At 38.6% G+C, this 27183-nt stretch overlaps 2 protein-coding genes across 3 annotated transcripts in view; both read right to left on the bottom strand.

Moving 5' to 3' along the window:
* LOC143711083 (uncharacterized) overlaps positions 1 to 18212 on the bottom strand; it is a 164794-nt gene extending 146582 nt beyond the window's left edge. The window contains exons 1-2 of one of the 2 annotated variants that reach the window (XM_077202378.1): positions 2190 to 2251; positions 167 to 455 (exon numbers count right to left, since the gene is read on the bottom strand). In XM_077202378.1, the coding sequence (XP_077058493.1) occupies positions 167 to 200 (34 nt within the window). In that variant the 5' untranslated portion in view covers positions 201 to 455; positions 2190 to 2251. Of the gene's footprint in view, positions 1 to 166; positions 456 to 2189; positions 2252 to 17967 lie in introns of those variants that run through there. The other variant, XM_077202380.1, reaches the window with a different exon arrangement.
* LOC143711112 (uncharacterized) overlaps positions 4498 to 27183 on the bottom strand; it is a 48672-nt gene continuing 25986 nt past the window's right edge. Inside the window, exons 3-5 of the mRNA XM_077202443.1 lie at positions 11694 to 11893; positions 11108 to 11608; positions 4498 to 4638 (exon numbers count right to left, since the gene is read on the bottom strand). Coding sequence (XP_077058558.1) covers positions 4581 to 4638; positions 11108 to 11608; positions 11694 to 11893 — 759 coding nt within the window. The 3' untranslated portion in view covers positions 4498 to 4580. The remainder of the gene's footprint in view (positions 4639 to 11107; positions 11609 to 11693; positions 11894 to 27183) is intronic.

Raw genomic sequence — 27183 nt, 5'->3', positions numbered from 1 at the left:
TATTTAATTTGACATGTTTTGACAATCATGAGAGTTTCTCAAACCTCCCTTTACTGACCATTTGTTGAAAACGAAATAATAATAATACAATTCTGTACCCATTTCAAAAAAAGTGATGAAGTGCTTGAATGTTTCTAACATGAATGAATGAAGAATAGACACCAACCTCTTTGTTCTTCAGGATCTTCAGTGTGTTTCATTCTGCAGGTTCTGGATCACTCGTGTTCTCACTGTCCTCTTTAATAAACTCAGTCTTTACAGATTTCAGCTCTTCCTGATGCTTTCATGCTCGTCTTCACTTGTAGCTGATGGGAATTTACAGCATTTATTGGGGAATTGCTATGGGAGGAGCTTCACTGATGATGTAATTGCAGTGGGAGGAGCTTCACTGATGATGTAACTGTAATGGGAGGAGCTCCATTGATGATGAACTACAGTGGGAGGAGCTGATCTGCCTAAATAAAAAATGTATCAGTTACTGAGTTTGGTTTTATACCACTGGATAACAGAATATAAATATATGTAAATTCTTCCAGTTTTTTCTCACATTTTTTTTTACAGAATATTATACATTTACAGAAATATACGTAGGGGAGAACAGGGCACAACCTAATGCAGGGTTAGTTGTAACACCCTTGTTTTAAATATTTCCACACATGCTAGCATGACGAAACTTAGTGTATTTACTAGTTGCCATATCACTATATAGAGAAAAAAAAACTGTGCCTAAATTCAGAAATCTTTGGAAGATATCAATAAACATTTATTTAACCATATGTACTACCAGCAAATCCGGGAACTTAACTGTCAATTTCGTCATCGACCGTTTTTAGTGGAAAATAAACAAGACTTCCCGCAGACTTCAATACAAAATACATCCACAAACTTAATTTGGTCAATTTAAAAACATGTCCCTTCATTCTCCCAGCGTCAAACTGGTGTAACAACCCCACCCAGTGGCCAGAGGTGTCTTACCCGGACATTTACTCATACCTCATCGAGACACCAGGTACGGTACACCACACAACTAGCCTGACTTAGCTTTCGATGGCATCATCCGTAACTCATGATATCTCTATCATGATAACCAATGATGATGATAACCAATGATGATGGTTGATAACGGACATACACTAAGACAGCCCAGCTGTTATCTATCTAAAATAGCACGATGATCATGATAGGTTGTAAAATATTGGAGTTGTGAGAAGCTTACATAATTTAAACTGTACGTTTAAGATTGCTAGTGTCCTGCTTTCTAATTAAGCTTGAGATGTCATGCAATGCATCATTATTGAGATAAAATTGTTCAATAATGTTTAGCCTGTCTGTGCTGTGAATAGTAGATCATACTTTTTGTTTGTTTCATTTAGCGGAATTTACACGGCAAGCTAAATTAAAAACTACAAATCATTAGAAGCGCACAAATTTTGTACAGATGGATGGGTGCAGACAATTCATCATATTAAACCTGAAGGATATGACAGCACCATGTTTAAGATACAAGTCAAGCCATGCTATTGGTTTGTTTTCCCCTAAAAGTCAGAAAAAACCATTGCCTGTCCTTTGGTTTGTATAATAGTAACTTATACAACTACATTTGGATTATTAGACAATGTCGGAAATAAAGTTACGCTGCAGTGTTTTGCATTCAAATGCATGTAAAGGGAACCATTCACAAAGAGAAGAAAAAGTTAAAACTCTTCACATGTGCTCGTGCTCATGAACGCCACTGAACATAAACAACGATCAAATGCACATCGACGGATCTTCTTCTGTCTGTTCTCCAAAATGTAATCAAATGTATATTTCTACAAGCATGTTTAAACTGGTTAACTGTGTCTAAGACAGGCAAAGGCATTTTTCAAGACGAGTTCGCACACCACTGCGCAATACACACACACATTACCACACGGGATGGCGGGTGTTCATTTCATAAACTGTGGACAATGGTAGCTCTGCTCACAACAAACATCCAAACAAACGACCACAAAATTTCTCAGGTCTGAATGAACTCAACATATTCTCCTCATGCTCGCTGCTGCTGCACTAAATGTTTATTTCAGTATGAAAACGCCAGAAAAGACGCACAAGTATCGCTGTGATCGATGAAAACAACACAGAAATGAGTCTGTCGCTTAATCAAACAGTATAAAGTGTTTTTGATGTTTGTGTAGTATGAGAAATACCATGAACTGCTCTCCTCGCCTCAGAAGACTCTTCTTCTTCTGTTGATGTTTGCGACAGACTAGACGCTATACGCTACAATGACGTATTACTGCCCTCCTCAGTTCATTTACATCAACCGATTACAGTCCAGTCCGGTGCAAAAAGGTTGAGGACAACTTGTCCTGGTCCAAGTGTCCAAGTTTTCTTGTCTCATAATCCCTTGTAAAAATTAATGATTTTAATAAATAACTTTAAAATTCCAGCTTCTGACAGTAGGGGGAGACCGGGGACAGTTGCAACACTTTTAGCTTTCGGCTCTGTTACTCAGAGACGGTTTGGATTAGACAAACCAATTGTTTATAGAATAAACTTACATCTGTATGTTAATAGTCTAAACCATTTAAAGATAATTACAGAATCTACATTTTTCACAATTTGCATTTGAATGTAAGGAGTCAGATGTTGCCCGGGCCCGGGGACAGTTGCAACATTGTTTGGGGATGGTTGCAACACATTACAAATACAATATATTACAAATATGTCAGTGTTAGCAAAATGATTATTATCAAAAATGTAAGTTATAATAATATTACAGTGTTATTTATTCATCAGCTTTGATTAGATGACTATTATAGATTTGTCTAGAGGAGTAGGCCTTATGTGCAGATGTCAAATATTCAAATTGATATAAAATACAGTAGGCTTTTAGTGACATAGGAGGATTGAAACAATTTGTAAGGCAATTAACTTTTATTTAGACTATTGTCATGTAAAACATTTTTTTAAACTATATTTTATATTAGGCTATATATATATATATATATATATATATATATATATATATATATATATATACAACTTATGAAAAAATGTTAAAAAATACTGATATGGTCTGTTTTTATGCATTGTACAACTGTTGCAACTGTCCCCGTTCCTGTCAGCCATGATAAAACCACATGTGCTAGCTATAAACAATTGACCTTGATGCATGCTAATCATACTAGCTTGTAGTTAACATATCACTAATTTAAACCATATAAGTTTGAGCTGAATCACAAAAACAGTGACAACAGTTTAACAAAAACAAAGCTCAAGAAAAAAAATACTTTCATACTCTAAAAACAGTTTTTCTTCAATAAATCCTGGAGAAGCTCAGGAATCTCCTTGATTTTTCTCTGCAGGGGGGGGGGGGGGCATCCAATTAAGCATGTGCAGTGTGTGTGTCATTCTTGTTTCTGGTTGGAGAAAAATGACATGTTGCAACCATCCTCGGTCTCCCCTACGTGAGATTTCTTTCTCTACGATGACATAAACAGTCCATTAGTGCAGTGGTTCTCAATCCTGGTCCTGGGGACCCACAGCTCTGCACAGTTTGTATGTCTCCCTCATTTAACACACCTGATTCAGATCATCATCTTGTTAGGAAAGAGCTCTGAGCTGAACTGGGTGTGTCAGGTAAAGGAGACATATAAAATGTGCAGAGCTGTGGGTCCAGGACCAGGATTGAGAACCACTGCATTAGTGCATTAGTGGTTCACAGTTTCTACTTCTTCATGCTTGTTTTCCAACCATCCTTCCTAATATTGATGTATATTTATATGGCTTTGAGGTCTGCTGTGCAATTATGCATGTTAGGTGATCACATTAACTGATTTATTAACAACCTTTGAAATCCTCTGCTGAATATATTATCATGTTGGTTGACGTCTTATTCTTCTCTAAGCTAACTTATTGCTGATTATCATTCATTTCAAATTCATGGTCAGTTGAATTGTAGCCTACCTGTCATGATTGCATCACTCTGCAGTATTAATACTATGATTGTACAAAGATAAAATTGTAACATTTGTATCTGACTAATTTTGGGTACTTGAGTGTTTCCTTGGTTATTGATCACACATAAAATCTTTGGTCCAGCCGAGAACCTGTAAATCACCCTTATTAATTATTATTTCTTTTTCTGCCCATCATTTAATTTATTTTCAGTTTGTTGCGATGCTTATTGACAAATTAAGATGTTGAGTTGGTTATTCATCATGTTCATCATATGCATCAGTGATAATTCATTGCATTTAAAATCTACATTTCAAACTTTTTGTAATGTACAATATATGTGGAGCTGGATATCAAGGGTTAAACGGTAGATAATTTAGCCATAAAAATAGACAATAACAATGAGTTGTTGATAAAAGGAGTAATGAGTTTATTCAATAATTACAAGCAAATACAAACAAGTAATTGGTAAACGAGAAATAAGTAAACGAGTTAAAAATGAACATCAGATTCATGTCTCTAATAAAAGTGTTATGGCCCCTGTATTTTCTTTTCAGTGTGAAATTTGTTTTTTTTTTCTCAAAAGCCTGAGCCGCTTCTTCCCAGTGTGAACTCTCATGTGAATCTTCAGCCTTGATTTACATGTGACAGATTTTATGCCTTCTTTTTTTCCTTTCTTGTTCACGTCCATCAGGTCTAAAAGAAACATTAAATCAAGTGAGATTTCAGATGAGAGACAAATGTGAAATGAAAAGTGAAGCTCAAAGTCAAGATCACTGATGAGTTTAATTGTCATTTTAATCTCATCAAACCTGGTCAAAAACTGCTGTGCACGATTATAATCTATTTTAATATCATGAAGATGATTTGTGTTTGTTTTGGTCATGAAACTCTAGATGACACAGGCTTGACATCTGATCTGTAATCAATCACATAGTTTCCTACACGACACAAGCTGATTGGCCTCTATGCAAAAATGTGAGAACTTGTTGACAGATGGTCCTTTCAAACCAAACGTCAAGTTTTTTTGGTTGTATTGATCATTTAATGGCCCTAGAAATGTGCGTATTAAATGTGATACAATAGGCTAATATATTGATAAATAGGTATTATACTTATTGCATCTCAGATCATTATCTAGTCTCAGGTATAATTTAGCCAAGGTTGCAAAGCCGACTCCGTTACACATTTGGTAGAATTATCACTTCTACCACTAAAGTTTAAAAATATGGCTAAAATGTTGTGACACGCATTGCCAAACAAGCATTCGGTTTTCAATTAATTTATACACCCAAAGGGGCGACGTATCCTGGGGGGTGCAAAATCAAAAATAAAAGTCATGAAATTGTATTTGTGATGGAGAATAGCAATAAATTAATTTCCTGATGCCTTTTTAGGGTTAAATTACACTAAAGGAAGTTTTTACAATAGCATTATAATAATACAATTTTTAATTAAACAATTAGGTTATTATTCTTTTTAAAATATAAACATTTAAATTGTAGCTGTCATTAAACAGATTTATTCAAACATATTGAATAAATCGATTATTTTATCGATTATTATTATCACATAGATTATTATCATATCGATTATTTTGTGAAACTTACATACATTGTGTTGATAAAAAAAAGAATGCTTGAAGATAGAATAAAGCAAAAAAAGTGTTTTCTTTGTTCTTTATTTTAATATATTCATAAAACAAAATATGGCTTCATATCTGTCATTCTTAATTTTGTCATTATTTTTTGAGAATGCAAGAAAAGTGATTCTAGAAATTCAAGAAAAATAATTCTAGTTTTGACTTCTAAAGTTATGAAATTTAACTAGCACTGCACTGCAATATACAGGGAAGTTCCAAAGTTTCAATATTGCTCAAAACCATTTTTTATTCATTATTAATATTGCATTGCATATAATGTGTGCTCGTAATAAGAAACCCATAGAAAACAAATAGATGTGTACATTTAAGATAGTGCTACTTCATTTATTCATCCAAATATGATACTAAATCCCACAGAAAAAGGGCTTTTATTTGTGATGTGCTGTCTTTGCATTTGAACATTGCACATTTTAAACAGGACACGTTTAAAACGTGAATAAACATTAGCCAATACAAACATATTTATAGAACATTGTTGACAATGAATAGAGTCCAATAATAGCTAAGTGAATCACTTATTCTAAAAAGAATAAGTTGGATGAATCCGTCATATTTGGGGCTGTGTGAATAGTAAAATGTCCGTCATTTAACAAATTTTAAAAACACGGATGGACAATACAAAATGCTTTCTGACATTTTGACAGAAAAAAACACAAGCAAGAACAAAATTTATACTTAGCGCGTCAATTTTCATTTTACAATTGTCTTCTCTCTCTGTGTGCACGGTCTGTGTTTGTGAGAGAGCTCGCGCAGCTCTGATACAACAGTACTTTTTAATCCGTAAGTAACTAACGCGCTAGTTTTCATAGAAACTAATTATGTAACGTAATTAGGTACTTTAGTTATTAATAAAACAATAACGTAACACATGCAGACTACGTTTCTCAACACTGAGAATGAATAAATAAACGCCTGCTTCTCCAGAATCGCGCTTATCAGTAATCCACAAATCACAGAACTTTCATAACCACTAAGCCATAGCGATTTTAATTTTATTTAGATTTATTGTTCATCAATACTTAAAGGTGCAGTGTGTGATTTTTAGCGACATCTAGCGGTTCGTCTGCGAGTTGCACTGAGGGCTCAGCCCACTGCTCACCCCTCCCTTTCGAAGAAGCTACGATGGCTAAAACGGGACAAACATATCGTCGTCTGAGACAGCAGAGGATAGCCAGAGTGTGTAAAATTGTCACTGTTTCTGTACCACAGTCCATTATAAACCACATGGATAACGTTTACAAAGCCATAGTCAGGTGAGGATCAAGGGTCTTAATATATAATAATCAGCTGATTGTCTCACAAACGTAACCAGCACATTTCCCCCCACATAGCAAACCCATAATACAGCGAGGGAGAAGAACCACATGAAACTATGCAACTATATATTTTTTCTAACAGGTTAGTAAAAGTTTAGCTGGCTAAATATGAGCTGTTACTGTGGCTGAGCTGGTTAAAGCGTAAAGCCTTGTTTAAACTCGACGCGTCCGCATGAGCCCAAAGGTGAGCACGGCAAAAATGGCATGATTGTAACAGCGCGCGCGCCTCCGCATTCCCTAGACACCATTTACTACACACAATAGGCTTTTTTTCTCTGATTTTGAAAACTCTTCGCGATCGACTTAAAATGCTTCCAAGATCCACTTGTCTACCGTGATCGACGGCAGGCGCGGATTTATGGGTGATAAAAAAAAAATAAAAATAAAAAATCTGAAATCTAAAATTTTAAATCTGATTGGGTGATTGGGCACATGCCCACCCAGATTGACAGGTGGCCCACCCAATCAGATTTAAAATTTTAGATTTTATTTTTTTATTTAAAAAAAAAAAACAATTTATTAATTACTTATTTAATTATAATAGTTTCTTGAGGACATTTAAATTTTAAAATATGTACAGTTGCTATGAAAAATAGCTACAAAAGTTGATATGTCGGCATATCATGTGTCAGTCCAGTTACGCTATCACGCAGCGTTAGCACCGACAGTTGGCAGTTTAGTGCACCTTTAGAAAGTAGCGGGAACCTACCTAAGCTATGGCTAAACAGCTATCATTGACACTCTTCTTAAAAAAACCACGTCTAGATGATGACATACTTTTGGACCATGTCATACCCGAGGAGGAGGATGGTCGTGAGACACTTAATGGCTCTGGGAATGCCGGTGAAACTGCCGCATTTTTATCAAGTCATGCTAGCGTTAATGTTAACATGAAGGCTGACGCTGCACTCCACCGACACAGACCGCCACCAGCGTCCAAAGAGACAACCGCGATGCCATCGGATCCATCGGCATTGGAGGAACCTGCCACTCAGCCAAAGCTGTCAACATTTCCAGCTACTGTTATAAGTGGAAAACCACGCTCATTCAACAGCAACTGGTATGATAAATTCAAATGGATTGAATACAGCAAAGAACGGGATGCAGTGTTTTGCAAGGCTTGTAAACATTTTCCGGAGATGCACACAGAGTTTACTTTTATTAAAGATGGCTACAAGAACTGGAAACGTCTCAGAGAAGCCTGCGACAAACATGAAGCAAGCAAGCCCCATGCTATAGCGCTAACTAAGATAAAATCGTACATGGTCAGTCATGCACCGCAAAGCCGCGGGACAGTTTTGAACCAGCTGCACGGTGACGCCCCGACATTTGTGGAGCGAAACAGGGAGCATGTTAAAGTGTTGGACATTGCCATGTTGTGTGCCAAGCTGGAAATCCCACTCCGAGGCCACAGAGAAACCGAGGATGCACTTAATAAAGGTAACTTCTTAGAGCTCTTCAAGTTCATGTCAAAATATGCTCCAGAAATTGAAAATAGACTGAACAAGCTGCCCAGAAATGCCACCTTCATGAGCCACCACATCCAGGATGAGTTGCTTGAAGCTGCAGCATCGATCCTACTCCGTAAAATAAAGACTGAACTGCATGGGCAATATTTTGCCATACTTGCGGATGAGTATAAGGATTTAGCGAAACGTGAGCTGGTTGCAGTGTGTGTGCGATTCATACATGGAGGGATCATCAAAGAGCGGGCGGTGGGCTTTGTTGAGGCCGCAGATCTGTCAGCGCAAGGGATATCAAAGAAAATCCTCGAGGTCCTTCAACCACTCGAACTGGATCCTGCTCTCTGCGTCGGGTTCTGTTTCGATGGAGCATCGGTCATGTCGGGGCACAAGGGAGGGGTACAGTTTATTTTGAAAGAAACATTTCCTAAAGCCATCTATGTGCATTGCAACTCTCATCGGCTAAACTTGGTGCTTTGCACCGCCGCTAAAGCGTCCGGACATGTAAGTACTTTTTTTGACACTGTGAATCAAATACACAGCTACTTTACTGGAGCCCATCGCCACTCTCGTTTGGTCGAGGTACAAAAGGAGATGCATCCCAACCGCCAGGTTATGGAGCTGGAGCGTTCGTGTGATACCAGATGAAGCTCAAAATCAGGGTCAGTGCATAAGATTTTGCAGTTGCTCGATGTACTACTGGAGACTCTGGCTGGATTTTCCGAAACTAGTGGACAAAGTAAAATCGAAGCAGACCAGCTGTTGCAGCAGGTGCAAACGAAAAAGTTTGTTTTCATGCTTTTAACGTTTTGCAAATTGTTTGAAAACAGCGATTTTGCCACCAAGGGGCTGCAGAGCTCAACGCTATGTGTGACGGACTGTATTTCACTTATTGAAACACTTAAAGCTACATATGCAACTTTCCGAGAGGATTCGAAGGGTGACTTTGTTGAGGTGCTCAGGCTGACAGAGGAGCTGATGGAAAAGCACGAGATAGCTAACTGGGACGCGGTTGCTTCTCGTCAACGCAAGCTGCCCTCAAAGTTTCATGACTCTGTTGTTACCACAACACTGGGAAAGACCTCGGCTGTCAGAAGCAATGAGGATTTAAGGGCCCTGTGGAACTGCATCATTGACCGACAGATAACAGAGTTAAACTGCAGGTTTAAAGATGACACCTACGGTGTAATGAGAGCCTCGGCCTCTTTCACACCTGGATCTACCACTTTTGGAGTGAAAAACATTTTAAAGTATCCGTGTGCTTTGTATGGCATTGACATTGCTGATGCTGAACATGCGGTATTCATCCAACACATCAGACGGAAAATGGATAAGGAGATCTTCCCCACATTAATGGAAGTACTGGATAGCTGCCCTGCCGACATTTTCCCCAACATCAATCGTTTGTTGAGGGCCATCATAACACTGCCTTTAACATCCTGCAGCGTAGAGAGACTTTTCTCCGCAACAAACAGGATCCAAACGCGCCTGAGATCATCAATGCTGACAGGACGCCTGAACAACTTGGCACTTCTGTCGTTTGAAAGAGAACTTATTGACAGTTCGGATTATGATGACATAATCAACGTTTTAGATACTCAATTTTTACACATTGCACCTTTAAGCATTTTATAATTTGCATGGCTGAATTATGTCTTCCTCTTATCTGAGTGACCATGAATGACAGAGTATTTTAAGATAATCCATGCGATCAAGTTAACTCAATACAATATTTCAACTTTCCACATCCACCCCAGCCAGTTTACCTTCAAGAGTCAGAAGTGCTGTGACTACTGTACTGTCCTCGCTTATGAAATCAGTCAGCCGGCGGGCTGCGGGAGTGGAAGCGGGATTCTTTATTGCTGTCGATTTTCAGTCTCTTTTTAATGATAGGCCTTACGCATCTGTCAATCATCCCCGCTTGCTATTTGGGGAATGAACCCAGCGCTATGATTGGTCGAACTCCGCTTCTTTTGCTGTTGCTTGATTAGAGGACTGCACGTGTCACGATCCACACTCAGGAAACAAAAGGCAAGATCCAAAAGCAGTAGTTTATTTGAGGGTAATCCAAAATCGTAAACAAATCCAAGCAAGGGTCAAAATCCATAGGCAATCCAACATACACAGGAAACAAAACAAGAAGCAAGGAAAACAGGACATCAGAAGTGGCGTGACAAATGCAAGGACTCCGTGACACACACTGAAACAGACAGGGTTATATACACAGGGAATTGTCAATGATAATGGGGAAATGGCTGAGTGCAATGATCAGTGATGAGGAACAGCTGAGTGCAATGATAAGCCAAGGATCGTGGGGAATGTAGTTCATGAAGTGAATGACACCGTGGGCAAGGAGGACACCTGGGGAACACAAACCCAACACTGTGACAGCGCGTGCACAGAAGCGTCACCAGGATTTTGCGTAGTTTAAAGTGAAAAAAAGTAACAGTGTACTTTGAAGTCAAAATGCGTACCCGCTACGCAAAATGTGTCGAGCCACCAGAGGGCGATCAAAATTTGGCCTCACTTTTCAGGACATGTGCAGCATGATTTTTCTGAACAGACAAATCACATGTGAAAATCCGACTGAACTCTCTAGGTGGTGTGAACAGAAGTTAATAGATACCAATCAACCAACAAAATCTCCTGTCGCTCAACGTGGCTGTTAGCAAACTAAATTAGAAGAGATTTTGTTGCTTGGCACATAAAGATGAACTGCTTACTGTGATTTCAGACTGTAATGATGTGGTTTCTCCACTGTATGAATCTTCATGTGTATCTTCAGGTGACTTTTAAAAGAGAAAGTCGTCCCACACTGATCACACGTGTGCGGCTTCTCTCTGCTGTGGATCCTCTCATGTGTTTTCAGATTTGCTGAACGACTGAATGTCTTGTCACAGTGTGAACACTTGTAAGGTTTTTCTCCAGTGTAAATTCTCTGGTGTCGTTTTAAATCTATCCCTGTAGTAAAAGTCTTTTCACACTCAAAGCACATGTACTCTCTCACACCTGTATGAATTTTCTGATGTGTATGTAAATATTGCAGCAGTGAAAAACTCTTTCCACATTCAGAACATGAATGTGGCTTCTCCTTCGTATGAACTGTCAGGTGTGACTTCAGGTGTGATACCTTAATAAATGTTTTTCCACACTGATCACATGTGAACGGCCTCTCTCCGGTGTGGATCCTCATGTGAATCTCAAGATTACCTTTTCTTGAGAATCTCTTTTTAAATTGATCACACATGAACGATATCTCTCTGGTGTGGATTTTCATGTGTACTTTAAGATGTGCTAACTGCGTGAAACTCTTTCCCACACTGATCACATGTGTACGGCTTCTCTCCAGTTTGAACTCTCATGTGAAGTTTAAGACTTTGTGTGTTTGTGAAACTCTTTCCACATTGATCACATGTGAATGGCTTTTCTCTGGTGTGGACTCTCATTTGAAGCTCACGACTTTGTGTGTTTCTGAAACTCTTTCCACACTGAGTGCAGGTGAAAGATTTCTTGGCTCTTCTTTTCTTTAAAAGTGTTTTAGTCTTTGAGCGATTCAAAGGTTTGTCTTCAGGTTTGACATGATGTTCCTCCACTTTCACTCAGTTCTTCACTCTCCTCACTCTTCCATCAGGGCTGACATGTAAGAAAAAAGGTGTAATTCATGTTCAGTACATCAACATTATTAAAAGAGAGAAATATGAAGTGAAAGGACATTAAAAATGAGCCCTGATGTATTAGAAGAAAGTAGACAAATTTTAAATGCAATGTCCACCCAAATGGCCCAACATCTGAATCCAATGGCGTGGTTGAAGGTTTTCTGCATGCTTTGACTTTTCGGAGTGCAAAGTAATTTAATTCCAATTACGTATTTATGACTCTATTTTTCACATCCTTAAATTTAAGTTGTAAAGCCAATCATTTAAGTAAACATTTGATTATTCTGTTTAACTCTTTATATTTTACTCGTTCATTCGGTGGTTAATGTCACTTAGAGTTTCCCTCCGGCCATTAACGCGGATCTCACGGTCACAAACTCATCAGTCTGATTATTAGGTCGGAGTTGCTCAATTATGGCAAAAATCATAAAATCACGATTATTTTGGTCAATATTGAAATCACGGTTGTTTAACGCGATTACTGGTGGGTGATATGATCAAAGTCTTATTTCATGATAGGAGTCATTTTAAATGTCAGTGAAATTTTTACAATTATCGATACTTCAGCAAAAACTAGTGGTCGACCATTATTGTTTATTGACGGCCAATGCCGATATCTTAGAGAGCAGGGTGGCTGACGGCCGATATAAAGCCGATATATATATATATATATATATATATATATATATATTAGTGGTGGGCCGTGCTGCATTAACGTGAGACTCTTATCAGGCGATAAAAAAATATCGCCGTTAATCTATTCTCAAAGTGGAGTTGGGATCATAAAATAGCTTTTTCGAATATCGTTATTTTTTCGCGCAATTGCGCATGTGTAGCCTAGTATATTTGACATAATTGACGCCGCGCCTACTGTCACGGATTGCGCAGCAGGGTATTTTCCTGTCAGGGACACAAGGTGTATACTTTTATATATACATTCACTTTCACTTTTATGTTACGTTGGGTGACGTTCCTCTCGTTACTTTATTTTAATGCAATTACATGTTGTTAAATAAGTCTATTCCAAGCGCGCTGTATCTTTTTATGGGCATGAGCGATGATCAATTTACAAATGAATCACTCTTTTGAGTCGATTCTGTTCAAAGACTTCATCAAACAAGTTGGCAGATCTGTCCAAATCGGTTCGCGAATCAGTTTGAATGATCTGTTCAGTTCCTCACGCACTGAATCGTCTGAAGCGCGTTCAGTCACACTCGACTCGGATTCGTAACAGGAAGATTTAAGAACATCAAGAGCGTTGGATGAAGGCCGTGGATTTACGGTTTAGTCTAGTAAAAGTAAATCTGCAAATGCATCATATTTTTGCCAGCGATGAAGATCTTTATTAGTTGAACATCTTCGTAAGCTTAATGAATGAATGAATGATTCCACAGGACGATACATTCGATTTCATTTCATTCAGGTAATACATTTTACAAACAAACAGAATATTACGCCACGATAGCACTACTAAAAAGTATGACATTATCCGTTTTTTGGACATATACATTAATTTATAGGCTACAAAAAAAAAAATGCTTCAGAGTGTCGGCGCACTGGCAAAGGTTAACAGGTTAAATAAGCTCCCATTGTTTACAGTTTATGAAATGCACACCCGCCATCCCGCGGTAATGTGCGTGTATTGCGCAGGGGCATAGTCACACGAATAGTTTACATTGATTGAAAACTAATTTGTTTAAAAAGAAGAAGGCTATTGCCGGTAAAGGCAAGTTCACATAAAATCATTATGACATATGACATTATTTTTTGATCTAACGAGCATCTGGTTTGGCGATGCAAAAACGGAGCTACGTCGTGTTTATTGTTTTTTTCTTCTTTCAATTAGCCTACTATGTTAAACATGTTACTTGTTCAATTAATAAACAGTTTGTTTGATGACAATTCGCTAAAGATGAAATTGGCCTCCCTTTCTGTCATTGTGAGTGTGCGGGGGTTTTTTTCGTTTTTTTTTTTTGAATGATATTCGACTTTTGCTCTTCTATTGTCGAATGGCATTTTTGGCAGAAATTCACATCCCTACGCGAGGCGAACTATTCTCAAAGACTTACTTTTAGTCATTATTTGGGAAGCACACATATTCTGAATGCCTTCGGCAGAATTCAAATGGGCCATTTTAATCTAGATTAATCTAGATTAATTCCAAGATTACAGTGAGAATAATCTAGATTAAAAAAATTAATCTATGCCAACCTCTAATATATATACATACATACTTTATATTTATTTTAATCAATATTTAATAAATTAGAAATAAATTACAAAACAAATCCTTAAAATAAACATGCTTGCTAACATGCATATATGGCAACTTCTTCAATCTGCAATCCTATTACAGTATTTTTCACAAATAAAGTAATTGTTTATAAATAAATGAATATGTGAATAAAAAGGAAGTAAACACTGTAACAGGGCACTCAGTAATCTGGTAATTTTGTGCACACTGGTAACCATATTTTTTTAAATAAAGACAAGGTCACGCTAATTTTACTTACAGCACACAGTGAAAACGATATGAATATGACACAGTGGGCAACTGGATATAGCACTGCGTAATTTAATATTAAGGATTTAAAGTTTTTCGTTCGCATCTCCTGTGAAGCTGATCTTCTGTTCACATTCACTCACTTCGCACGGACCGTCACTCGCAGGAACACATTTATGCCGGCTACAAATGCACACTTCACAAGATATCACAGCTGGATTTGATTAAATCTGCAAGGTTTGTGAAATTAAATGTTTATTAGATATTCAGAGATTTGTTTAAATGATGTAGATGCGCATTTGCTGAATGTTGACGGTAAATGAGAAAGTAGTTTAGCCTGATTGTTTGCCTTTTCTGTTACAAATAATATAAAAGCAACGCTTTACTTTTTCGCATACCATTTACTTTCTTTGTTTACCAGTTCTGTCTAACAAAGTATTAGATATGACTGACAGAGATCGTAAACTAATGAAGACAGAGAATGTGAGTGAGCGCTGTGTGATCAGGCGCTGGTGTTCTCAGCGCCGCCTGTCAAAATAAAAGTCCGGAGCGCCATCAAAATAAAAGTCACGCTTTCAACACATTGGCCAATCAGAAAAACTTATCGGCCGATATTTTAAAACCGGCAAATATTGGCAGAGGCGATATATTGGTCGACCACTAGAAAAAAACGAATATTAGGTTAATTAATGTTAGTAAAAATTCCTCAAAACAGTTACAGAAGACAAGCAAACAGTCAGCAATACAATAAGAACAAAGAAGCTAATAAAAACAAAAAGACAAATTAATTACCCAGTGCTCTAGATTTTTCAGGGCGATGAACTCGGATAACTAAGAGCCTACAACAGAAATTAAATAAACTAATCAAATGTAAATTAACACTGTTGTATACATTAAATATAGACTAATCCTTATTACTCATCCTCATCAAACAACCCCAGTTTATTCATTCAAGAGCAGTGTATGATTTTATCTTTGTCTTTTGTTGAAAAAACTTTAGAGCTTGCACTGTCTACCCTAGATTTAAAAATATTTTTTTTCCCCTTTATCAGATGTAATGGCCTAGAGTTTAATTTGTGAGTGCCTTATTGTACTGTGTTCTATTGTACATTTTATAATGGAGATACCATTATTTTTATGTCAGGTTATAGCCTACTTATTTAAGTTATGACTACATAGAGTTTTGTGTTACATCCAGTATTTGGCACTGGAATTATATATTTTTTTAATTTGCACAGTTACACTTTAAATGTCATTCATTGAATGGTGGTGAATAATTAAAAATGCTGCTACAAGTTCTGTTTAAAAATTGTTTTAATAAAATTAAGCAGCAGTATTGCACAACTGAGTCATGTTGTGGGCTACGTATTTCTTCCTTTAGGGGAGTAGAACATTTATTGCACTGTTTGAGCATGATGCTTTTTAGATGGCTAGGTTAAGCACAGTGTATCCTCCTGACAAATGTGTTAGCTTAATTAAGAGGGAGAAAAATATGGTATTGTATCGGTATCGGCAGATACTCAAGTTTGTGGTATCGGTATAGGTATCGGACATGAAAAAGTAGTATCGAGCCACCCCTACTATATTCCAAGGTTTCTGGAGCCATTCAATAGCTTAAAGTGAGGTACTAATGAATATTAAAGCCGTTAAGTTAAAGTTAATGAAAACTTATCTCTCCTCAGTCATTTCCATTCAGCATTAAAATAGCGCATCGCAAAAATTATCGGTAGAAAATGGCATTTTAGGTTTTTGGCCGAAAAAGAAAAAAGGCCAAAAATATAAGACGAAAATATGAGCCGGAAAATATAAGCCAAACATATGCAATGAAATGACCAGGTTTCATTCTCGCGCAGCTTGTTTAGTAACTTCACAAGCGGGTCTTTTCTGCTCCGTGTGTACACCGCGCTCTCCGTTCCGCGCGTGTGTGTGTAAGACTATACTTTATTTTGATAATTTGTCAAAAATAAATCTGTTGAATCTGAGTATGTTGCATAGAACTGAATAAAGAATAATATATTGATATATTGATGTTTAATATTATATTTTAATATAGGGCTATTTTATGTCCAATTTTTTTGTTGGACATTTTTTTTCTTTTCTTTTTTTTCTGTGTTATTTAATTTAATTAGGTGATTCTATGTTTAAATATTGATGATTACAATCTACAAATTCGATTTATCACAGCAAATTATGTGATTAATTATATATATATATATATGTGTGTGTGTGTGTGTGTGTGTGTGTGTGTGTGTGTGTGTGTGTGTGTGTGTGTGTGTGTGTGTGTGTGTGTGTGTACTTGTTTTTCATTGAAGTATTTTGTAACAATACAAAGAGCAAGGTGGAACATTTTACCATTTATTTGTTCTCCACTTAATGTTTTCAGATTTTATAAAATGACCTCATCATAAATGCATTTAATTAAATAAAATATAGTAATCCCACATAAATTCAGGCACCTCGATGGTGGCTCTTCATCGAGCCGATGATATTGTCCATCGGCACAACCCTAGAAAAACTCTCTCACTTTTATTACATTGTGTGCATTATGTTTCTCTGGACACTGAGACGTTTCAAATTATACCAGACATGTAAAGCACATTATATTCTCCTATGATCACTCTGAGTGAACTGAGTGAAGGGGAGAATGGGTAAAGGGGGAAAAAGCTTTCCTGCATCTTCACTCTGTGGGCAGTGAAACAGAAGCCTGTGTGTGTTTATATTGTCCGTATCTCAGAAGATCAAAGTATCTGAGGTTATTTCAGCCTTACACCGTTACTTATGACATGATTTTCCTCTTTTAAAAACAGAGCATTTCTAAACACAGTGACACTCAGGAATCATCTTTCTACTGCATGATGGGAAGACAAAAAAATAATCTCAATCCATTGTCTCAGTTTTTACACTAACTGTGCAGTGCTGATTCATCAACTCTGTTACCAAAGTTACTGTAAGAAGAATAATCTATAACTGTATACATTTCTAACTATATAATTTATGAGAAAAACAACTTTATCCGTAACAATAAAAAAAAATCAGATTTAGCTTAAATTTAATTTCAGCCATTCTGAAAAGTTAATTTACTTGATTGTTTGCTGTTTACTGCTTAAAAAAAATATATATATTTTTTAAAACACAATGTTATAAACTATATTGAAAAATGTCCAACAATTTGGTAACATGGTTGCAAAAAAAGTCAAACCAGATGTATAATAAGTGTAAAATAAAGGAGCTAATTTGACCTGATTTTTAGTTTGACCTGATGTTGACAATCAATATGAAAGTTTCTCAAACCTCCCTTTACTGATCATTTATTGAAAATCTGTAGCCATTTCATAGTTTAACTGCATATATAAATTGATGTGCTTGAATCTCTCTAACATGAATGTTCTTCAGCATCATGAATGAATGAAGAATAAACACCAACCTCTTTGTTCTTCAGTATCTTCAGTGTGTTTCATTCTGCAGGTTCTGGATCACTCGTGTTCTCACTGTCCTCTTTAATAAACTCAGTCTTTACAGATTTCAGCTCTTCCTAATGCTCTGATGCTCGTCTTCACTTGTAGCTGATGAGAATATTCCAGCATTTATTGGAGAATTGCAGTGGGAGGAGCTTCACTGACCATGTGACTGATGTGGGAGGAGCTTCACTTATGATGATTTACTGTGGGAGGAGCTGATCTGCCAAAATCAAAAATATATCAGTTAGTGAGTTTGTTTTTATACTAAATGACACTTCTAAGCATTTTTATCTGTCTGTCTATATCATAAAGTAGACTTTCCCTTATGTGTCTCTCCGCTGCTCATAGAGATAATTTAGAAATAGCTGTCAGTTGTGTTTGAACAAAGTTTAGCTCAAGAGTTTTTCCGGTAAGTTCAGATCTGTGAATAGGCTATATTGCCAACTTTACTGAACTCCATGAACCGCACATTGTTAACGTTCGGATCTCTGAAACACTGCCAGCGGGACATTAAACACGACGTGTTTGTCCGAACTCACAACAAGTTTTGAGAGGGAACACAAATATAATCTTTGCGTAGGAACGTACATGTTTTGAGAGGGAATGCAAAAGTTTCTTGGGGAAACGCAGAAGTTTTGCGAGGGAATGCTAAAGATTTGACCTTTTTTTCCCTCCAATCCCAAATATTTTCCATCATGTCCCTTTAGGTGCTCTGTAGAAATGAGCTTTAAGTGGCCGTTCACAGGATATTTGAAGACATCAGCATAATCAAGGTGAAAACAGGAACTATTGTCATGAAATAAAGAGTGTTTTCAGCAGATCTGTTAATATTGATGATCCTCAGACTATCAACACTCATTCAACAAGACATTCAGGATCATCAGCAGATCAGCTCACTTTATTCTGAGTGTTTGCTGATAGAAACACATTATTTTTTAGACAGGATGATAAAAGCCTATTAAACTGCTCTAGTGAAAGAAAATAATGTGATCACAATATGACATGGATAAAACATCAATAATACAAAAACATGAATGACAAATAACTACACCATTATATGTCCATATGAATCTAAGCATATTTTGATTTTCTCATAGCTGCATTAATTGCAATACAATTATTAGATCAGCATTAGATCAGTTCTCATTAAAGGATTGATATAAAGTATTTAGAGGTATCTGTTCAATAGATTTCTATTTAAACAAAATAATCTGCCTTGCAGTCTTAAATTAAAGAAATCCCAACAGCAAGAAACGGCTGAAGACGCATCTTTTTCGGCAACACTTGATCCATTAATTCTAACACTTTCTCTTCTCTTCTATTCTATTCTATTTGATATCTATTTTTAAAAAAGTTATTGTACTGCATTATAATAAACTGGGAAGAGTCATAGAGCATTTACATATTGTTGTCCAGTTAGTTTAACCGCTTCTATTGTTCTCATTTGTTAAAACAATAAAGGTTGAAATAAAAATGAATAAAATGTAATAGAAAAATAGTTCTTAATCAAATAAATAGATGAAATAATTGAAATTGAATTTAATTATATAATACATTTGACATTACTGTTGCATCTTACCTGTCTATCTATAATTGTAATGTAAATTAATAAAAACTAATTTTAAATTTATGCTGTTAATTTTGAGTGATGATGCCTTTTAAATTTTAGCATGGGGGTCCACAAGGATGATCATATTTGGGGGTCCTTGGCATCTAAAAGATTGAAAACTCCTGTACAGACCCACTCTTAAAGCCATTGTCTTGCCGCCAGATATTTGGCGTGACTATAACCTGCGCTGAAGTCGTTGATGCCCGATATACAGACTCTATAACAAGTACATCAGCAAAACTATAATGAAACATTATTTATTGAACAATAATAACCATTATGTTAAAAAAAATAACAGTAATTAAAAATATATATTTTGGTGCAAACAAGTAATTACATTGCAATATGATTATTCATAAATAGGTGTACTAATACACAGCACTAGCTTTTTCAACGAGATTTAAAGCTGCAGTCGCTTTTCCTCTTTGTCGCCATCTCTGCTTGAAATCTGCAATTGCAGTTATTCATGGAATTATCAGCTTTACGTGGGTTGTACCTCGGCACGGCACAGCGCGGATGAATCCAATGTTTGGAGGAGAATGTGCGGCTGTGAGTTGCCGCGCCGGTGTGGATACTGGCATTCGCAATCACAGATTCTACTTTTTGGAAGTATGACCAACATAAGCATTTTCACCAGAAAAGGTCATCTTAACAAGTAAGTAACATCCACTTTTGTTCTGACCACCTAAGGGGAAAAAACATTGCAGTAAATCGCACAGATTAAATCTAACGATCGCTTATCATATCACGTCAAACTGTTCAAATTATACTTTGTTGTCAAGTTGTTAATGTTAATAACACCAGTATTGCGTGACTACATGCATTTCAGTAGCCTACTCCATAACTGAATGAATTAAGCAAACAAGAGCGCTACTGCTACATAATTGAACCTTAGAAATTTCTTACCTGTCCAGCAGAAAAAATGCTGTCTCTGCGTCCATTTTGAACCCCTTCAAAACACGGAGTTCACGCCACCTTTCAAAAGCACTTCTGATATTTATCCTTGTTTTCGCATGGGCCCTGTTGCAGTCCCTTGTTTTGTGCAGCCACTCCTAAGTCTTTTGCATTTTACAATGGGTGAATCTGCAGTTGTCACTGGTGATTGTCGTTTGAACCTTTCTGGATCAAATTGAAAAGTTTAATATAAAGTCCTGTGAGAAAAGGCTATAAATGTCCAGCTCCAACATCCTCACACGCAATATAGCCTACTAGCCGAGATTCTTCTTTATGTGTACAGATGTGACGTAATGACGCAAAGACATGCTCGAATTTCCAGCGGAAATCAACCAGTACCACTGGAAATAAGAAGATTATTACAAGCTTACCGTTTTGAATTGAGCTACGGCAAGCAGTTTTGAACTCAGGCTGGTTATGTACTTGTTCAAATTTATTTTTGATATTTTTTAACCCAAAAAAGTTACAGACTGCTACTTTAACCAGGGAGCACTTTTTGCTGGATTTCTGCCACGCCAAATCATAAAGGTCCATGTTTATAAATGGTTTGCGAACGTATAGGTGCTTACAACTCATTTATTGCTATTTGAAAGTCTGTTTCTTTTATCGGCATAGGCATTACTGACTGGTATGGAAAAAACAAAAGCAACTATTTTCAACAGCTCAGTGGATTCAGTTGCCTTGCTAAAAAAATAGGCCCACTTTCTGTCTGGGGTAAAGTCTGTTGGAATGGTGTGTAACACTTTATTCAGAAAGACTACATCACCGTACAGCTTGTCTTCTTCAACAACCAGGGCCAGTTCTTCCACTAAAACATCCAACTCTGACCACTGGAGTGATTGTCCTCCATGAAGGCTGAGACAGCCAACGCGTGCAAGAACCTGGTCATTGAAGTCAAATTTATCCTCAAGATATAGCATTGCCTTCTCAAAAAATCTGTTTACCAGGCTCCTGAACTGTTCCTGTTGCTGGGGTAAAAGGCTCCTCAGTATTTGTTTTGCTTTGCTGCAATAGAATTTGTTTCAGAACAACTGAATTCACACAATTAGCTGCTTTGACAGTGTTGTTTATGATGTGACACTTGCAATTGCCCTTCACATTAGCCGCGTTTCCATTACCCTTCAAATTGCGGAAATTGAAATTGCAAATTGAAAATACGCCCAATGGAAACACGTAAATTTCGCAAAAACTCCCATTTATCGCAAAAAAGTTTTTACGCTCGCATGAGGTGGTTTTTCAGGCAATTCTAAAAAAAAGGTCTCCTGATGTAGATGACGCGGTATATTTGGACAGAATAAGAGACATTTCTTTATTAAATTCATAAAAGACAAAAGAATTACAAGAATACTGGATTCTAAACCTCAAATAAATGCCACAATCAAGACCTCGAAGCAGAAATGAGTGAGAAACATCCAGAAACACCAGCCGCTCCAAGTATACAGTAAGTGTCTTTCCTTACCATTAATGCTTGTATAACACAAATACGTCTCCTTCGATTAATAATAATGGCCAGTGCAGTGGTGGGATATACGTAAACATACCAACATCTGGCGCCGTGATTTTTGGAATGACTTCTCGCGAGAGGAAAAAGATTAAGTTTTAGTCGCATAACATCGGTTAATGGAAACGCTGTCATTTCGCAATAGTTTTTTGTCGACATTTAGAAAAAAACGCAAAAGTTTTGCGCAAATCTGTAATGGAAACCCGTCTAATTTGTGGGTTAGCTTCTCTGAGTTTCTGAAAAACTGAGTTGTGCCGACCATAATTTACTGATGCGTTATAGGCACTGATCTGGCTGACTTAAAGTCCATTATTCTCAGTAATAGACACTATTTGTTTGAATATGGCTTCACTAGATTCATTGGAGTCATCGTAAAAGTCTAACAATCCATACTTCACACCCTCGGATGCACAGAAATACTGGACTGTGTAGGGAAACAATTTCGTGTGCCCAGAATTGGACGCATCGGAACATACCGCAAAATAGTGCGCTTTCTGCAACTCTGCTGCTAATCTTTGCTGACTAAATGGTGCCAGCACATTTTCCACTAAGGCCTCACTTTTAGTTCTGCCACAAGGCATCTTAGTTGCAATATCAGAGTCACTGAATATTTTTGCACTGACCTTGTTCCCACAGTCAGTTGACAGTTAGCTATGGCCATTTCGCACACCGTGTCAATTCAGCAACATTTCTTTGTTTTAGCATTGTCATCCAAAGCAGTTTTGCCTTCATGTTTAACCAGAATTTTAACTGAGCATTCGGAGCAGGTAGCATAAAGTGAGTCGCCTGGTGTTGGCTTTAGCCATGTGGAGTAATTGTCATTTTTAGAGTATGTCGAACGTTTATTTTTCTTTTTTACTGGCCTGTTTACTGTCATCTTCGTCCTCCATCTCACCACCCATGTTAACACTAATGAACAACGTTGACGTACAATCTTCTTCACTGCTTCTCTAATTGCCACCTGTAGTAGCTGGCTAGCTGCCAAGACAGACGCACTAGATCAGTGGTTCCCAAACTGTGGTCCGCGGACCACTAGTGGTCCGTGAGGGTACTGCAGGTGGTCCGTGGAAAGGCAAATTAAAATATAACATAATATTTTTTACCTTCATTTTACCAGGAATCCCCATAAAAAAACATAAAAAGTAAAAAGAATATTATGCCTATATTGATATAAAATTTAAATAAATTAAATATATGGCAGCCGTTGTGTGCAGTATACTTTCTTTTAACAAGCTGTTGTACTGATGTGATGACCAGTTATAGTTTTAATGTTAGTAAGCCTATTTAGAGGTGCGGATTAATTCAGGAAGGACTGTGTGTAGATATATTTTATATTGTGTATTATGAGGTGGTCCGTGAAAATTCTTGATTACAAATAGTGGTCCACACTCACAAACAGTTTGAAAACCCCTGCACTAGATGACGTAGCCTACGTCACGTCACACGTCCCAGAGCAAATGGTAGTGCATTCTACACACAAGAGAAACCGACCAATCTGTGCACAACGCATAGGCTATTTTAAGTGGAGAGAATATAGTAAATTGAACATACATATTTACGTAGCCTTTCGAAAACCGGGACAGGTTATTAAAAAGAAGGACTGTGGCGAACAGGATAGGGCTGAGGGCCGTGAGAGAACGGTGTGAGGCCGGTGAGACGCACCAGTCTCGTATCTCTCACGGAGGAGCGGAAGCATAAAAGGAGGAGCGACGACTGTGAAGAGCGAGAGAGGAACAGGCCTGATTTTAATGTAGTGTTTTGTTTCTGTTTTGTGTGGCCAGTAGTCGTCCGCGAGGGGCTGCTGGCTTATACTTTAATTTTTGTATTTGTTTATTTATTTATTAAAAGTGTTAATTGTTCGCCGGTTCCCGCCTCCTTCTTCCCATAACATCTGAACCTTGTTACAAGGACAATCCCAGTAAAACCGGGAAAGGTGGCAACCCTAATGGTTGACAGTAAATCATTGTTTATGCTGTTGGGTTTGTTCTGTGTAAATACGTCCATGCAATACACGTAAGTGCATATATACTGTATACCTTATTAGTATGTGTCGTGCATGTGATTGGTAATTTCTTATGTTTATATTGCTTGGATTTTAACGTTTATTTCGGCTGTAATCTGCCGAACTAATCTGATGAGTCATCACCAGACGCTATTGTTTTACTCCGATACAGCGGAAGTGTTTGATTACAGCAGTGTATTATGCTGTGTACTACTGTATTCTTGATAACTTCCTTGTGATTAATATCGACATTTAAGTGTAATATATTTATTGTATTATGTTTGCTGATTTTCTGATTGGAATTAGACATACACATTAGACAAATATTATTGTAAATGATTTCTCTTTATTTCTTTTTGTAGACCATATACAATCACAGATGCATACCCAAGATGCATATTCAAGATTGTAAATAAATGCTTCATTATCAAGAATCTCTTCTCCACTCATGATTCTCTAATCGGAATCTGATCCATATTTGGCCGCCTCAACCAGCTGAACTTTTGATTGTAGTGGGACTTCGCTACATAACCATTTTAGTTTATTTTGTAGAAACTATGTGTTGTTTAAAGTTCATAATTGTTCTGACTTCATGAAGCCTTGTGATGTGAATGAAACATCAAACTGAGTATAACAAACGTCCTGGTTGCGTATGCAACCCACCGTTCCCTGAAGGAGGGAACGGAGGACGTAGTCGACGGTCGACTGAATTGGGATCTCGCTAGAGAGCCTGTCTTCTTCGAGTACTATTGAACGAGCCAATGTAATTGGCGTGCGTGATTCGCATCACACACTCCGCCCCCGCGGCGCGGGTATAAATACGGAAGTGGATGCACGCACTAGTTGCTTTTCGCTGAGGAGCCGAGAGTAACCCGGGGTCAGCGGTGGTCCAGCGGTAGTGGCAAGGGGACTACGTCCTCCGTTCCCTCCTTCAGGGAACGGTGGGTTGCATACGCAACCAGGACGTTCCCTTTCAGTCGAGAACGTCAGACGTAGTCGACGGTCGACTGAATTGGGATCACCCATTGAACACGCCACTAACGCTGCCACCTTCCAGTGCCTAAACCAAAGCCTCCTGATGCCCCCGCAAACTTAAGGCGGGGAAGGACAGGGCTTAGGCCAGGGAAGTCACTGCTGTTCCTACAGGACCACTGGGAAAGCGTTCCCCGTACGTTGGAAGGAAGGGACGCTGCGGAAGCCACATCCAACCCAGAGGGAGGTAATGTGGAGAATACACATATGAACTGGGCGGAAACCGGGCAGTCTAACATATGGAATGTCACTGGGGTGGCTCCAGCCTAAGACGGGGGGAGACACACCGGACAGTGATGGCAGAGAGACTCTGCCGAGGGAAGACACGGGCTCACCGCAGGGAGCCGTATCGTGGAAGAATACACGTATGGGGTCACCGAAGGGACCGCAACATATGGACCCAGCCTAACACCGGTTCCACACTGCTTACGAGTGGTAGGCCTAACACCAGACGTTCCGCACGTCCGACGTCGGAGGGGTGCAGACGAACTCAACAGGGTTCAATTTTAAGGGAACTCAACTGGAGTAGAAAGGCGCACGTATCCAGTCCATAGGAGGGGAATGGCGCAGCAAGCCGACACTTGAACCGGGCTCACGGTGAAACTGGCTTCATGAGAAGGGAGCCCACGTGAGGCAGCGGTTCAACTAGGTGTCGTCCAGCCCCCAACTCTAGAATCTGTTTTAGCAAAGCATATCGTCAACGCCCAGGCGGAGCACTTTACACTCATCATAGAGGAGCTCAACACCTAAGTGGACATGTTGCATCTCGGATCTTTGCCGAAATGAAGGCAAGCACTAAGTGCAACTTTGCATGGAAACAGCCTTCCCTCTCTGCTGAATTCCAACAGATATTTGAAGAGCTGGTCTGAGGTCTATGACTTGCATTCTGTACACGTCCAAGCGAACGGACAGAGAAGCCAGGGCTGGATCTGCCTCCTCCAGGGCAGCGCTTGCAGGCTCACCACCTGCTCCTATTACGGGAGAGGTAGGAACCTTGGGCACAATCCGAGCCGGGGTCTCAGCTTGTGAGAGTTAGCCGGCCCAGACTCCAGGCACAATACGTTGACCGAAAGCGAGCAAGTCCCTACCCTCTAGTAGAGACCACGCGAGCAGGAGAACTGATATAACAGTATCTTTAACTCACTGCCTGCAGTGGCTCAGGGGCGGTCTCTGCAGTGCAGTTGCACCAGGGACAAGGCCCAAGAGGATAAAGAGGGACACAAGGATTTACAAGACCTTGCTCCTCAGGAACCTGACGATCAGAACGTGCTTCTGCATACTTCTGCAACACGATGAGCGTCGTTTAAACACCGAAGCAACATCATTTTGCGGGTGAAGGAAAACAGCCTACTGCAACCCATTTTGCAGGAAAGAGAGCACTGAAGTGATCGAAAGCTTTCAGGATCTCCTCTGGAGAGAAGACGCACTCAACGACTAGGTTCCACTTCTAAAGGCGTAAGCACGCTACCCAATTCTAGGGGGTGCTCGCAGAAGTGATGGTAACTATCACATGTTCTTGTGATAGCCACCTGAACCTCCGCGTTCAGGTGTAAGACCGCCCAGAATCTCCGGGGGAAGAACGCGTGTGCCATCGTGCCCCGTCCCCGAAAGAGTTTTCAGGGGAAGTCAGGAAGGCTGTTGAAGGGAACCAGGTCTAGTTGGGCCAATAAGGGGCAACTATGAAGACCTGTTCCTCTCCTGACTTGGCACGTAGGTGCAAGCGACGGGCGCAAAAGACAGGAGCATTGCTCAACACAACATGTGAAGATCACTGGGCTTCAGGAGCATTTTCTGCTCAGCATTTGGGTGTGACAAGTTCACTGAGCTTCAGGAGCATTCCTGCTCAACACCTGAGTGTGATAAACTCACCGAGCTTCAGGAGCATTTCTGCTCAACACTTGAGTGCGAAGAACTTCACTGAGCGACAGGAGCATTTCTGCTCAGCACTTGAGTGTGACAAGTTCACTGAGCTTCAGGAGCATTACTGCTCAACACCTGAGTGTGATAAACTCACTGAGCTGCAGGAGCATTTCTGCTCAACACTTGAGTGCGAAGAACTTCACTGAGCACCAGGAGCATTTCTG

This window comes from Siphateles boraxobius, unplaced genomic scaffold, assembly GCF_051911475.1.
Source record: "Siphateles boraxobius isolate OS27281-9 unplaced genomic scaffold, OSU_SipBor_1 49, whole genome shotgun sequence".
Classification (NCBI taxonomy): Eukaryota; Metazoa; Chordata; class Actinopteri; order Cypriniformes; family Leuciscidae; genus Siphateles; species Siphateles boraxobius.
The sequence above is the reverse complement of the archived record's forward strand: the minus strand, read 5'-3'. Positions and strand labels throughout refer to the sequence as shown.